This window comes from Pteropus alecto, unplaced genomic scaffold (genome assembly GCF_000325575.1).
Source record: "Pteropus alecto unplaced genomic scaffold, ASM32557v1 scaffold86, whole genome shotgun sequence".
NCBI lineage: Eukaryota > Metazoa > Chordata > Mammalia > Chiroptera > Pteropodidae > Pteropus > Pteropus alecto.
Window position 1 is genome coordinate 27,789,540 of NW_006442109.1, and position 15,185 is coordinate 27,804,724.

Sequence of the window (15,185 nt, forward strand, 5' to 3'; positions counted from 1 at the left end):
TACTATGCTAGGTGCTGGGGACAGGAAGAACAAAACAGTTCTGGACCCAAGAAGCTCACAGCGTGGTGGAGGAAGTGAGAAGTAAATGGATAATTAAGATACAGTGTTGAAGGTCCTAAAATAGAGGCGTGCACAAGATACAGTAAGAAGTCCTGCGGAGTGGGCGACCCCACGGGGAGGGACTGGGAAACGGCGGGTAGAAAGGTTTATTGTCCAGGTGCGTGGTCTCCAAAGATTCCGCGAGAGCAATTCCAGCAGAACCAGTACTCCGAGATCATAGACAGCTCTTGGGCGGCTGCGGGGTGATGGAGCATAAGGGGACCCTGGCGCCTCGAGGCGAAGGATTGTTAACAATATATGGATCTTATTTGTAAGATGAGGGATGGAGTTTGCAGCTTGAAAATGAGATGCAGGAAGAAGAGGAAAAAAGCTTCCCTAAATTCTCCTCACTTTCTCACAGAAGGTAGAAAAATCAGGAGTGGTAGAATCCGGGCCTTTTTGGAAGCTAGTCGACCAAAAGCCTCAGGTAGCTAGACTTGGGGATCCTTGGGGATTACCATACCCGGGTTTCCGCATCGGGCCGGAACTCTAGTGTCATAATGCCTGGTTTAGCGCCGGAACGTTTAAGCAGATGGACTTTTACAGGGAAAGTGGAGTGCGAGTCGGGAAAAGCCGGGGACCTGGACAGAATCCGCTGGTGAGCGCGTGCCCGGGAGGCAAGAGGGCGCCTGCCGGTGGTTGATGCGTCCGGGACGTGCGACCACTACAGAGCCCAGCAGGTGAGGGTTGAGGGGATCGCCGCAGCATGGCCCGGACCGTTTCCCCACTCTAATCGGAAGCTTAACGCTTGGGCTCTAGATTTAGTTTTGCCACATACTAACTGTATGACCTCAGTCGATTTTATCTTGGAACCTGAGTTTGTCTCTATAATTGGAGTAATAATAATACCTCTCTCAGGTTGTGAGGAGTCAATGAAAATATACTTAAAACAGCTTCTAGCACATAGTAAGCCCTAGAAGCATCTTTACAGAGACTTCTCCATTTGGCTGCGTGCCTTACCAACTTTGGGCGGAATCATCCATTAATGGGTTTGACTTCGTTGGTAAAAATATGAAACAACATTTTATAGTTGAAGTTATATCATTAGAGAAGTAACACTACTAAGAGTTTGAGAAATAGGGTGAATAGAGGTAAAATCATTAACTACTATCAGGGAAATTTAAATATTACAGATGATTCTAGGACCTCAGATCAACTTTGTATTTTTCCTGATTTCCTTCTGTTTTTAGTCCATATGAAAATATACCGTTTACATGGTTTTCATTTATTCAGCAAACATTATTGAGCATGAGTTATGTTCAAGCCATAGTTCCTAAGATTAAGGAGGTCAGGGTAGTTAGGTAGTTAAAAGCAAGAGTCTAATGTTATGTAAGAGATATGCACAGGTTCTTATGGGAATATGGAGAAAGAGCAATGTCAGTGCCTTCCACAGAGGCCACCAGGAACATGCCTATAGTTGAACAAATTGGGTTTATTACTCCTTGTAGTGAGGGAGAATACAGGCCATGGGAAATCACGGGTGTCTCAGTAAGAGGGTGTTAGAAGGGATTTATTACAGACGTGTGCCACTTAATGACAGGGTTACATTCTGAGAAATGCATTGATAGGTGATTTTGTCATTGTTTGAACATCATAAAGTGCACTTACACAAACCTAGACGGTATTGCTTACTACATACCTAGGCTATATGGTATAGCCTATTGCGCCTACACTACAAGCCTGTGCAGCATGTTACTGTACAAAACACAAGATTAAATCAAGTACAAGAGAAAATAATGCAATCAAGAGAAATAGTAAGCCCAAGATGTGAGAGGCTTCTGCTGGTGTAACATGCCATTCTGTTTTGCAGCAAACTTTTTTTTTTACGAGTAGAAAGAGTACATTCTACAATAACGATAAAAAGTATAGTTTAGTGAATACATAAACCAATAATGTCATTTATTATCATTTTCAAGTATTATGTACTGTACATAATTGTATGTGCTATATTTTTATATGACTGGAAGCCCAGTAGGTTTGTTTACACCAGCATCACCACAAACATGTGAGTAATATGTTGCACTATGATGTTAGGATGGCTACGATGTTGCTAGACAATAGGTATTTTTCAGTTCCATTATAATTTTATCTAATGGGACCACCATTGTATACTTGGTTCTTTGTTGACAGAAATATTATTTGGCATGTGACTATATTGGATTTAGGCTTATGTTAAGGGATTTAGGGGGAAAGTAGTCAAGAGGTGGAGGTAATTCTATGATTAGGTATCTTAAATCTTATCTGGAAGAGAATCTTACCTGCCTAGAGTAAGGCTAATGCCATGACTGGTCAAGATATAGCATTCACTCACATTAGCTAGGATAGAATGTTTGGCACTTCTGTGGTTTGAACATTTTTTTTTTCTGTGTGCAGGCAAGATTATAGACATTTTTAATAGAGCTGAGGGTATTGCCCATGGATGTAAGGAGAAGTTAGGCCAGGGAGTTGGGCACAGTTTGGAGGGCCTTGTGTACCATTTTAAGAACTTGAATTTGTGGGGAAATTGCTGAGTTATTATAAGGGGCATACCATCATATTTAGAAAAATTCCTTTTGTTGCCGGACAAAGGATGGATTGGGAGAGGAGGGGGAGATCAGAGAGAAATCTATTAGGACTTTGCTACTTAAAGGGTATTCTTTGGGCCACAACAAGAGCATCAGCTGGGAGCTTGTTAGAAATGCAGAATCTCAGGCCCCATCCTACACCTACTAAATCAGAATCTGCATTTTAACAATATTCCCATATGATTCATAGGCACTTTAAAGCTTGAGAAGCCCTTTGTTAGGGGAATTATAATAGTCCTGGTAAGAAGCAGTAAGGCCTTGAATCAAGACACTGGTGGTGGATGTGGAGAAATGTGGAGATATTTATTCAACAAATATGAAAAGCTTTTTGCATGCCTGACACCATCCTGGGAGCTGGAAGTACCATAATGAAGATAATCTCTTCCCTCAAGACATGTCCAGTCTGGTGGGGGTAACTAACAAGTTAACTGGTCAGTAAACTATAGCAGGGAAAGTGTAAGCCTGAGTAGTTAGAACACATCAAAGAGGTGTGGGGCTTGGTGGAGTGGAGTAGTCAAGGATCGTGGAGGATGTAATAGATATCTAAGATGAGTCCCAAAGGATAAATTATCCAGGCAAAATCAGTGGAGGGCTTTCCTGGCCTAGGAGCAGCAATTGGCCAAGGCCTGAAACCCAGAGAGGGAGTACTGAGTGGCTGTTATTGGACCACAAGTTCTCTGTGATGGGAGCACAGAGTGGGGTATGACTAGAGGTGAGGTTGGAGATATGAGCAGAGGCCAGATCTGGAGTCTTGTAGGCCCCGTGGAGAAATTTGAGCTTTATTCTTAGGACCACGAGGGAGCTTCTAAAGAGTTTTAATCAGAGAAGATGAATGATCAGTTTTGTGTTTTAGACCCTTCTAGATGCTAAGTGGTGGGATGAGGTGGGGGTTGCAAGCCTGGAGGCAGGGAGCAGGGTGCAGTGATCTAGGAGAGAAGGTGCTGACGCATCTGTTATGGAGAGTAAAGAAGGAGGGGCATTCTATAAGGACCACCAGTCCTATGTTGTGGAGTAGTCTGGGTGTTATTCTGATGTAGACTGGATTTTGGCATTTGGCAGACTTTTTTTTTTTTTTTTTTAATTTTCAGTTTTCCATTTAGTTTCTCATTCAGTACCATGTTCTGACTAGTGGGTGAGTTTTTGTTTTTTCTCTGTCCTGGTCTCTGAGGCTAGGACAGGAGAAAGACAAAGAAATTGGCATTGCATATTTGATTTTGCCTTATGAGCAAGTGAAACAAGTAGTAGGGAGTACTATTTACCTTTCTGGTTCTGGTAGCACTTCCTGCCAACACTCATTAAATGTTGCTACTAAGAGCAAAGCTGTTATTTTGCTAGAGTTATAGAAGTTATGTTGCTTATGTTTTACATGTAGAGAGGCAGCAGCATCTGGTGGAAAGATTTAAGGCCAGGGTTCTAGTTGTAGCTTACATATTGATTAGCATTGTGATTTTAGGCAAGTCACTTCACTTGTTCATATCTGTTTCCTGGATAAAGGAAATATCAACCTGCCTTGTTTTACAAGAGTTGTTTGTGCATTAAATGAGATAATATATCTCAGGTGATTTGAGAATATTAAGAATAGTATTTAAATGTGATGGTATTAGTGCTACTGTTGTTTAGTTTCTATCTTTGAGAAGTTCAAGTAGTGACTAATAGTCAAAGCCTTGTTACTCTAAGTGTGAGCCTTGGACTAGGAGCTTGTTAGACATGAAGAATCTTGGGGATCTTGTCAGACTTACTGGATCAGAGAACCCTCTTACAGTCATTATTCCACCTGATCTTCAGAAGAATCCTTTAAGGTAGGTAGGGGAAGTGTTAACACAGCCTTACTCTCAAGGAAATGGAGGCCTCAAAAAAGCAACTGCTTTACCTGAGGGTAAACAGCTTTATTAGGTTGAGCCAAATGAAATTGCCAATATTCACAATACTCATAACCGAATAAGAGAGCAGAGCTAGGTATCAAGTCTGTTTTCTGACTCCACATACAATGCACACTGTAGTCTCTTTTTTTACAGGTGAAGTGCTAACATATTGCTAATTAGCCTCAGTCCTGGAGCGAATTAGTTGAATATTTTAAGAACCAAGTATTTCTTTAATCCACCATAAAAATTTGTTTTGAAATGACACAACCTTTTGAAACACATACTTGAATTATTTTGGTGTTGATTATAAACTTCATGAAAGGGACCTGTGTTTATATTCATCTTGGTATTTTTTTCACAAGGCAGTGGGATGTATTACATATAATGTAAACTGTATTCTCTTCATAGTAAGCCCTAGGTAATGTCTATAGAATTAGAAAATAAGTTCATGAATTTCACAATATATGATCCATGTCGAATTTGAAATTGTGATGTATATTCATTGCTACACTGGTAACTCTTCAATGTCTCTTTCGTTATAGGTGGAATTGGGCCATTTGCTGAAGCTTCTTTCCCTGGTAACCCAGGGAGAAATTTGCATTTTGACTTTTTCTTACCATGGCTTTAGTTCACAAATTGTTGAATAGCACTTATATTCTCAGAAAATGCCTGAAGCCAAGGGTTGCCTCCTGTCCATTTTTGAATACTCGCTTTGCAGACTTTTGTTCCAGTAGTCTTCAGAAACCAGTGGCTAGTCCCGGCACAGCTTCCTCTCAGAGGAACACTGCAGGGGGTTTGCAAGGACATCACCAGAGTGAAGTTGCTTTGGATATAACTTCTCCTGAGGAGAAGCCTGAAGTTAGTTTTGATAAAGCAATTAAAGATGAAATAAAGGAACATTTTAGGCGTTTGAAGGATGATATTGTGAATCATTGGATAGGGCCTGAAGGCCGCCCCCTGCATGAGGTCTTGCTAGAACAAGCCAAGGTTGTCTGGCAGTTTCGTGGGAAAGAAGATTTGGATAAGTGGATAGTGACATCGGATAAAACAATTGGAGGAAGAAGTGAAGTGTTCCTGAAAATGGGCAAGAATAACCAAAGTGCACTGCTGTATGGAACTCTGAGCTCTGAGGCGCCTCATGATGGAGAGAGTGGTCGCAGTGGGTACTGTGCAATGATATCTAGGATTCGAAGGGTAAGTGAGGCTTGGGAGCCTCAGTTTTCCAGTGAACTGGGGTGAACTTCATTGTAGCATGAATTACAGCAGAGAGCGTTTGTTTCTGTAAATAAAAACACCTGGTATCTCATCTACGTATAGGGTTAAATAACTACTGGGCACAAGTGTGAAGCTGAAGCACTAGGGGGAATTGGTTCTGGAGGAGGGACTACTTGTTTCTGAGCATCACTTTGGACCAGAGTAGGACATTCTTATTTGAGGAGCCCGGATAGGTTAGATATTTGAATGATGATCTGGGGAGACTTGCATCTCCTCTAATGTAGGCCACAGACCCTGTAATGTTCCTTAGTGTGGATGTAGGATCAGCCTGTAGCATTTTTTTAAAGTAAACTTTTAATTTTAGAATAGTTTTAGTTTTACAGAAAAATTGCAAAATAGTACAGAGAGTTCCTGTGTACCCTTCACTTAGCTTCTCCAATTGTTAAGCATCTTACATTGCTATAGTACCTTTGTTATGATTGAAAAACCTACATTAGTCCATTACTATTAACTAAATTCAGACTCTATTTGGATTTCACTGGTTTTTCCACTAATATTCTTTTTCTGTTCCAAGACCTTATCCAGAGTACCACATTACATCTACTTATCATGTCTCCTTAGTCTCTTCTGGTCTATAACAGTTTCTTAGTCTTTCCTTATTTTTCATGAGGAGTTGAAAAACACTGGCCAGATATTTTTTTGTAGAATGACCCTCAATTTGGGATTTTCTGTTTTTTTTTTTTTTTTCTCCAAGTTAGACTGGGGTTCTGGGTTTAGGAAGAATGCTACAGAATTAAAGTACCCTTCTCACCACATCATATCCAGGCACATGCTAGCAATATCATTGATATGTTAACCTTGACCACCTGGTCAAGGTAGTGTGTGCCAGGTTACTCCATTTTTAAGTTACTTTATATCTTTCTATACTCTGTTCTTTGGAAGCAAGTCACTAAGTGCTTCCTACTTTCAAGACATGAGGTAGGGTGTGGGATTAAGTTCTATCACCTGGAAGGTGTAGTATTTACATAAATTATTTGGGATTCTTCAGAAAGGAAGATTTGTTTCTTCTCCCACACTTATTTATTCATTCATTTAGTATTGACTCACACTTTGGGTTATAATTCAATACTGTGTTATTTTGTTGCTCAAATTGTTGCAGCTTTGGCCATTGGGAGCTCTTATAGGTTGACTCCTGTTCTTTTGATATGCCCCTATCCTTTTGTTTTTTTGAGCACTTTTTGGCACTACAAGATGTTCTCAGCTCATCCTGTCCCAACCCTAGAATTAGCCTGTTCTGGAAGGAGCCCTGGTTTCCTTTTTTTGGAGAATAGTATTAGAAACCAAGATCTGGGCATTCGAGTATGCTTGCTGCTACTGGGTTGACACTACTTCTAGGACATCTCAGTAGACATAGCTAGGAAGTAAATGTATGTATACCAACCTGTGGAAACACGTCTATAATTATTTCTGTATATGAAGCTAAATATGAGTTTTTACTAATGCTCTGACTCTAATTCAATACCATGTAGTTCAGTCTAGCCTTCCCCCTCTTGCTTATCTTTAACTTCACTCTGTAACAGCAAGAAATATGTCTCCCACCATTTACCATCCATTTACTTAATTCAACCCCAGTATGCAAGTAAAGCAGTTTCAGAATTTTTAACCCATAACATGATGAGAGACAACCTTACCAACTAGAATACAGAGTTTATGTAAAGTTTCTTTTGTCTCTAGCCTTACAGTTTCCAATCAGAACACTATTTCCCAAAGTTACTTAAGTCAGTTCCTTTATCTCACCACTGGCCTATGGCTTTTTGTGAATTTGCTGACCAGGTATTATTCCAGGGTTGCCTTGGGCAGGCTCCCATGCCTGGCCTTGGCCACAGCTCCTGGATGTTGGCTTGGATACTGTACTTTAAGGAGAAAGGCAAATGTTAGGAGTATTATTAGGCTCCCTGTCTTCAGATAATGGGGAAAAAGAAAGGTATATGTTCTTTAGGAAGCAACAAACTATACATACAAACATTTTTTCAGGCCCTAAAAATCCACAAAATGGATTTGGTCCGTCCACAGCAGAATGTAATTCTATGGCTAGATATACTGTGGAGTAATGAAAAATGCTGATAACAATTATTAAGTGTACTCTGCCAGTCCTTGTGCTAATTGTATACATTATCCCTTTTATTCATCACAACAATATGGTAAGGTATGATCACCCCAACATTACAGATGAGGAAACTGAGGCTTAGGGAGATTGAATAACTTGTCCAAAGTTATACAGCTAGTAAATACTAGTTCATATCTGTACGCTGGTATCCTTGAAATCAGATTATCTCTGAGATTAAATAAACAACTTTGGAAATTAACACTAAATTCCACTTTCAAAAAGAGAGAATATGGATAGTTGTTAAGAACACAGATTTTGGAGTTAAACAGCACTGGATTTATCACTGATTAGTTGGCTGCTCAGTTTCTTCTATAAAATGGAAACAATTGTATTAGCTACCTCATAGGGCTATTGTAAGGATTGTCTGGCAGTTTCGTGGGAATTATGCATGCAAAATACTTAATGCAAAATACTTATGCATGCAAAATACTTAAATTATGCATGCAAAATACTTAATGTAAGTTTTCAATGGATGGTAGCTGTTGTTATAAAACATCAATTTTAAACTTGAGCTCTTTCAGTTTTCTAATTTATGGGAAGGCAGTTTCATTAAATTGCCCACACAGAAACCATTGCTCCATCAGACCAGGGAAAGGAAAGTATGTACAGTGATTCTTTTCCATTTAGTAACACATTTGAGTGCATACCCCATGTAAACACTGCCTTGGGCTAACATGTCTTGAACATGTAACTTACCTTAGAAACATAACTAGATCAATATTTCGTACTGAAAAAAGAATCACCAGATTTACCTGTCTCCTTATGGTGATAGAGCAGAAAAAGACAGAAAAATAGGTGGTGGATCCTTTTGTTGCTACAAAAGATAATGACTCACATTTTGCTAAAAATGGAAAATGAGGTGAAATTAACTTTCTTTTCTGTACCTTAGGGCCCTTTTGAGAGAAAAAAGTCTTATGATTGGTCCCAGTTCAACACTTTGTATCTCCGTGTCCGAGGAGATGGTCGGCCTTGGATGGTGAATATCAGTGAGGACACGGATATAATCCAGAGGAAGAATCAGATGTACAGTTATTTCATGTTCACCCGTGGGGGGCCCTACTGGCAGGAGATCAAGGTAACAGCACAAGTCTTTACTGTGTATGAAATGAGGTCTTTTGAGATCATGGTTACATTGTAGTTTTTTTTTTTTCCTGAGTCCCTTTGGAAGGTGTGGGAAGGGAAAGAAGGAAGAGAACCTAGGGACAAGATTTACATAATTTGACTTTTTCTTTCATTAATTAAATGTTAGTTTACTAATCAAGAAATATTTTTGGTAAGGATATGGCCAGGTGCATGCTAAGTCACAGATATATCTCTGCTCTGTGCCCAAGTAGACATTTTTAAGTTTCTGCTATATCACCTCTTCCAGACAACTCTACTAAGCTAGTCTCCCTATCTTAGTAGAAAGCCTCCCTTAAAAGGAATAAATACTTCATATTTTACGACCATCAAAATTTTTCTTTATTTTTTCGTAGTATAAGGCAGTCTTATTTTGTAAATGAGAAGTTATGAGAAGGTAAAAAATGTTAACCTGGAAGAGAATTAAGTGGAAATTCAGGGAATGAGGGCAAAATGAAATGTCCATTCCTGACTAGTGAGGTTTTAATCCATAAACTCAAAAGAAAGTCTCCATTTTGCTCATACTTAAACCTAAGCCTCATCCTGGATTCCTTTCTTCCTCACCCTGTATTCAGTCTATTAACAAATCCTGTTACCTCTGCTTCCAAAATACACCCAGAATCTAACATTGCTAGCCATCTCTTCCACTCTCACCCTAGTCCAGGCCTTTGGATTACTGCAATGGCTTCTTTATGGATTTCTCTTTGTCCTCTTGCCCCCTTAAAATCCACACTCCACACAGCAGCCAGAACGAGCTTTCTAAAGAATAGCTTAGATCACATCACTCACATGCTTAAAATCCTTCAGTGGTTTCCCCTTATAATTAGAATAAAGTCCAAACTCCTTAACATGTTTCCCTGGGCCTCTACTGTCAGACCCCATTTTCATCTTCAGTCTCCACTCCTTCCTCCCTCCTGCACACTGGCTCCTTTTCTGTGTGTCAAACTCAACAAGCTTTCTTTCATCTCAGACCCTTTGTATTTTGTGTTGTATCTCCTGATACGCTCTTTCTCCATATCTTCACCTGCTTCTTCTTTCCTGTCATTCACTTCTCAGCTCAAAAGTTGCCTCACAGAGTCTTTTTCTGATCCCTTTAGCTAGAGTTGCAGCCTCTAACCTAGTCACTCTGTTTAATTTTTTTCAAATAACTCATCGCTATGTAAAATTATTTTGTTCATTAACTTGTCTATTTTATTGTTACTCTCTACTCTGCTCCCCTGGAACATGAATTCTCTAAATTCTGAGAGCAGGAACTTTATATGGTTCATATCTGTTTTCCCTGTACCTAAAACGGTGCTTGGCATTTAACAGGCTTTTGATACATATTTGTGCACTAATATAGCTATATAACCAAAAAATTATATTTGTAATACTTGTATATAAGTAATATATATAATAATTTATTAAACAAGTATTTAATTTTAGAAAATTTGGAATATGCAGAAAAGGAAAAAATACCTTGTAGTACCATTACCCAGGGATAAAATACTATTTTTATTTTAGTATGTACCTTCAGACTTTTATATTTACACTTTTTTTTACAAAAATGGTATTGTGCCAGTGCTGTTTTATAACATATATTTTTCACTGAACTGAATTTTATATACAACTTTCTGTAGAAATATATTTCTACATCATTTTTAATAAATGCATTTTATTTTATAAATAGACCACAATTTACTTAATCCATCCTCTATTGTTGTACATTTAGATGTTTTCAGAGTTTTTCACTATTGTACTAAACTCTGAGGTAAACATCCTTAATTATTTTCTTAGGATATATTCCTGGAAATAAAATTCCTAGAATAAACGATATGTACATTTTTAAAGACTTTGATGCACATTGCTAAATTATTCTCCAATATCACCACCATGTAATCATTAACAATTACTTTTTCCCTAAAATATGTGTAGTCCTAATCTTTGGCTAGAAATAATTGTTTGCAACAGCTCTGTTTAAATTATTAAGGAAAGTGTTAGGGATTTAAAAAAATTAAATGTTACTAATTGCTATTCAATTCTTCATGAATATCTTAGTAAACATAAGTGAGATGCTCAAATATTTACTCTGATTACAAAGAGAAAACAGAGAAGAAAATTATGTATATAGTTTTCCATCATTTGTAGAGAGAAAAACAACTATTTATCCTTTCCTTTTTAAGCAGTTTTACAGATTAATGTTCTTTCTTGGCTTCATTTTTTTTCCAGGCTAAAAAAAATCTAGTTCCCATGGTGTGGACAGTGATTTAAAAGAATTATGTGCCAAAAACACAAGAGATTAGTTTGAAGGAATGAGTCAGTTGGGTGACCGATACCTCTTGAATGGCAGGTAGTGTTCATTGTATTTCTAAAATGTATGGAATAATGAGGTAGATAGTGCCAAAAAAGGATGCAAAATGAGAAATTGGTGGTTGCAGGGTAGAGCTTTGTTTCTATTTGACAGGAATGAAGGAAGCAGGTGAAATGAGGATGTGACTGTATTTAGATTTGCTATGTGAGCAATATGATCTTGTGCTATGATGGTTTATTTATTATGAGCTTTGAACTGAGGTTTTTTTTTTCACGTCAATAAGTGTTTTTGGTGATAAATAACCTGAACAGTACATTTAAAAAATTCATTATTGTTTGGTTCAAAAATCAAAATAGAAAAATGTACACGAACTCTCACTCTCATGTCCCTATTCACCCTTTTCCAGACTATCCTCTGTAAGTAGTCAACTTTTATTAAGTTTCCCATGTAGCTTTGCAGTTTCTTTATGCAAATATAAGTTAATATGATTAATATTGTTTTCTCCATTTTTTTACTAAAAAATAAAATTGCAATACTTTATCTTCTGCACCTGTTTATATTTTTAAAATTGAGAACCTGGAGAGCTTCTATATCACTACATGGAGTCATTCTTCATTCTTTATTTTGTTTGGTACTTTGTTATGTGGATGTCTCATAGTTGATTGAATGAGTCCTAGATTGATAGACACTTGGGTTGTTCCCAATTGCTATAGTAAATATTTTATTAGTTTTTTTGAGATGTTTTAAAATTTTATATATTTTTTAAAAATGTGATTATACTGTATATTTTGTCTATATCCTTTTTGACTAATAATGTGGAGGTCTTCTTTTTTTTTTGCTATTAGGAAAAGCTGTATTTGTCAGACTTTATCTGAAATATAAATTCCTAAAAGTGAAATTGGTAGGTCAAAGTTATGACATTTCAAATTTTGATAGATATTGTTAGTTTTCTGTTGCTACCTAAAAAACTTACCATGAACTTAGCTTCAGAAACTTGCATTTATTAGTTCACAGTTCTGTAGGTCATGAGTTGGGACATAGTATGGCTGGGTTCAGTGCCTCAGGCCTTATAAGGCCAAAATCAAGGCATCAGCTGGGCTGTATTCCTTTCTGGAGGCTCTGGGGAAGAATCTTCCAACCTCATTCTAGTATTGGTTCCTGTGATTATAGGGCTGATGTCCTTGTTTCTTTACTGTCAGCTAGGAGTTACTCTCAGCTTTTAGAAGCTGCCCACTTCCGTGCCATTTAGCTCCCTCCATCCTCAAAACCAACAGTGGAGAATCTCCCTCAACCCCACTGAATCCTTCTTATGTGGCCAGTCCATAAACCAGTCTCGCTTATGGGTTCAAGTGATTAAGTCATGCCTACAGAGGATAATCTTCCCTGTTTAAGGTCAACTGATTTAAAGCCTGCCTTCTGCACAGTTCCTTCAGAGCAGTACTGAGATTAGTGTTCGAATACCTGTAAGGTGTGTGTACACTAGAAGGTGGAAATCTTAGAGGCCACCTTAGAATCCTGCCTATCACAATTGCCAGCTAGCTGCCCTCTCAAAGAGCTGTACTGATTTGTACTTCTACTTTTTCTGTTTCTCTCCACCCCCATTTTTCTATTGGGTTGATTAATCTTTTGCTGTTATATATCTGTGATCCAAAATACTAGCCACTTGTGATAACTGCATATATTAAATAATTTTAGAATTAAACTTAAACTATTTTTACATACAGATACCTTAGTTAACTTACATTTCAGCTGTGAAGTAAATGGTTTTTTTTTTTTTTCTCAGATTCCTTTCTCCAAATTTTTCTTTTCTAATCAAGGAAGAATCCGGGATGCTCAGTACCAGCTTCTCCTTGACAAGGTAACATTTTCTTCTACTTTCACTCAGAACTATATTATCTTTAGTGAAACAGAACTCCTATAAGTTCAGTCTATTTTTGAAGGCTGGCAAATGAAATTTTAAAATTCCTACTCAAGGCCACCCCTGTAATACCTAGACAGATGTTGATTCAGACCTATCCTTTGAGCCAAACCCCCATCTGGGAGAAATTTATGGTCTTCTTTTCAACGTGCCTACATTTTATTTTAGCTTTAAAATAAGAAAACAAGTATTAAGGTTTTCAAGAGAGCTTCAAGGAACCTCCATTAGACTGATTAGTTTTAAGTAGTACTGCATTAAAGAGAGATAAGTAGAATGTTGAAAGAAAAACAGCTCTGTACTTCCTCTATAATTTGCTACAGTACATGAGAACTATGGTATACTTGCTAAAGGCTGATAGTATAGAGACCCAGCTATAGTAATCACCCTTGGAATTTTAAAACTCTAGTACATTAATGTATACAATTTCGATTAATTTCTCTTTTAAATTTAGATCTCTTCTATCGGATTTACCCTAGCTGATAAAGTAGATGGTCCATTCTTCCTGGAAATAGATTTTATTGGAGTGTTTACTGATCCAGCCCACACAGAAGAATTTGCCTACGAAAATTCTCCAGTGCTTAACCCAAGACTTTTTAAATAGAGATCATGTGGTAATTTTGTAATACTAAACCAAGGGGAGTAGTATGCATGATGACACAGAAGCAAAATAAAATATTTCTTTAATGGCATCCAATCAAGAGCTGGTATGTATTCCCTAAGACAAAGCTAACTGCTGCTGCTAAGTAAGGGACCATATAGGAGGAAACAGCATGAAACCAGTTTCTAAGCTATACCTTTATTTAAAGAATGCAAGTACTAATGCACAGGTATGATGTAAATAACTGTTTTTAGACTGATTCTTCTTAGAAACAATTCCTACGTGACTAGATGGTTTCTAAAGTAAGGAGTCTCCAAAATGACTGTTGATGGCCTTCTACCACTCTATTCCTTATAGGTTTCTTCTGTTTTCTAATCCATCTTTGAGGAAAAGAGACTGCTGAAGAATATTAAGATGCTGTAGAAGTCACTGAGACATACCTATTTAGTCTTTTTAGGCTGCTATAAGAAGTTACCAGAGGCTAGGTCGCTTCAATAACATATACTTCTCATCAGTTCTGGGGCTGGGAAGTCCAAGATCAAAGTACCTGCATATCTGGGGTCTGGTGAGTGTCTGCTTCTTGGCTTGAAGATAGCTGCCTTCTTGTTATATCCTCACATGCTCTCTTTCTCTTCTTTCAAAGGCATTAATCCCATCATGAGGGCTCCACCCTCATGACCTAATTACCTCCCAAAAGCCCCACCTCCAAGTACCATCACACTGGGAATTAAGGGTTCAACATATGAATTTTTGGGGGACACATAGTCCATAACACCTACTTAGAGAGCTGGTCTGCCAAAGATGCATAATCTTTACCAGTTCTTTATAGTGACTTTTACTGTAACCACTAGAGAAACTAAATCAGGTATTAGACTAATGTCCCTAACGCTTCCCTAGTCATTTTAAGTATTACAGCAATTGCATCTACCAAAAATAAAATCTGATTAACAGTTTAAATTGATCAATTCTTGTCATCTCAGAGGAGATAGGAAACTATAATATAGTCAGAGTACCCTAAGCAAGCCAAGTTAAAAATAAGAATATACAAAGGCTATATATAAATAGCTTTTCCATTATCTTGGCCTAAAATCTATTTTATATATTTTCATATAATTATCTTTTTATTTTTAATAGCTTTATTGAGGTATAATTTACATAACAAAGTTTGCCTGTTTTAAGTCTACAATTCAATGAATTTTAGTATATTTACAGAATTGTGCAGTCTTTACCACAAGTTAATTTTAGAAAATTTCTATCAGCCTAAAGAGAAACCTTAATACTCCTTTGCAGTCACTTCTCATTGCCACCCCCAGCCCCAGGTAACTACTGATCTACTTCCTCTGTAGACTTATC

At 37.7% G+C, this 15,185-nt stretch overlaps 1 protein-coding gene across 2 annotated transcripts; it reads left to right on the top strand.

Moving 5' to 3' along the window:
• Positions 1-11: 11 nt before the first annotated feature.
• NDUFAF1 (NADH:ubiquinone oxidoreductase complex assembly factor 1) lies at positions 12-13,928 on the top strand. 2 transcript variants are annotated; one of them, XM_015595810.2, is made up of 6 exons: positions 13-142; positions 646-779; positions 5,068-5,719; positions 8,797-8,982; positions 13,100-13,174; positions 13,686-13,928. In XM_015595810.2, the coding sequence occupies exons 3-6, from the start codon at positions 5,144-5,146 to the stop codon at positions 13,833-13,835; spliced, it is 987 nt and encodes a 328-aa protein (XP_015451296.1). In that variant the 5' UTR covers positions 13-142; positions 646-779; positions 5,068-5,143; the 3' UTR covers positions 13,836-13,928. The 2 variants fall into 2 exon arrangements, with proteins under 2 accessions (XP_024894629.1, XP_015451296.1); XM_025038861.1 differs by lacking the exons at positions 13,100-13,174; positions 13,686-13,928 and adding an exon at positions 11,235-11,511 and having other exon boundaries at positions 12-142.
• The last annotated feature ends 1,257 nt before the right edge of the window (positions 13,929-15,185 follow it).

What these genes read in the sequence shown, in the direction of transcription:
- NDUFAF1 (XM_015595810.2), top strand. Translation starts at nt 5,144, where the DNA reads ATGGCTTTAGTTCACAAATTGTTGAATAGCACTTATATTCTCAGAAAA. An exon ending in TGATATCTAGGATTCGAAGG is followed by an intron (nt 5,720 to 8,796) that starts GTAAGTGAGGCT and finishes TCTGTACCTTAG; the next exon opens with GGCCCTTTTGAGAGAAAAAA. An exon ending in ACCAGCTTCTCCTTGACAAG is followed by an intron (nt 13,175 to 13,685) that starts GTAACATTTTCT and finishes TTTTAAATTTAG; the next exon opens with ATCTCTTCTATCGGATTTAC.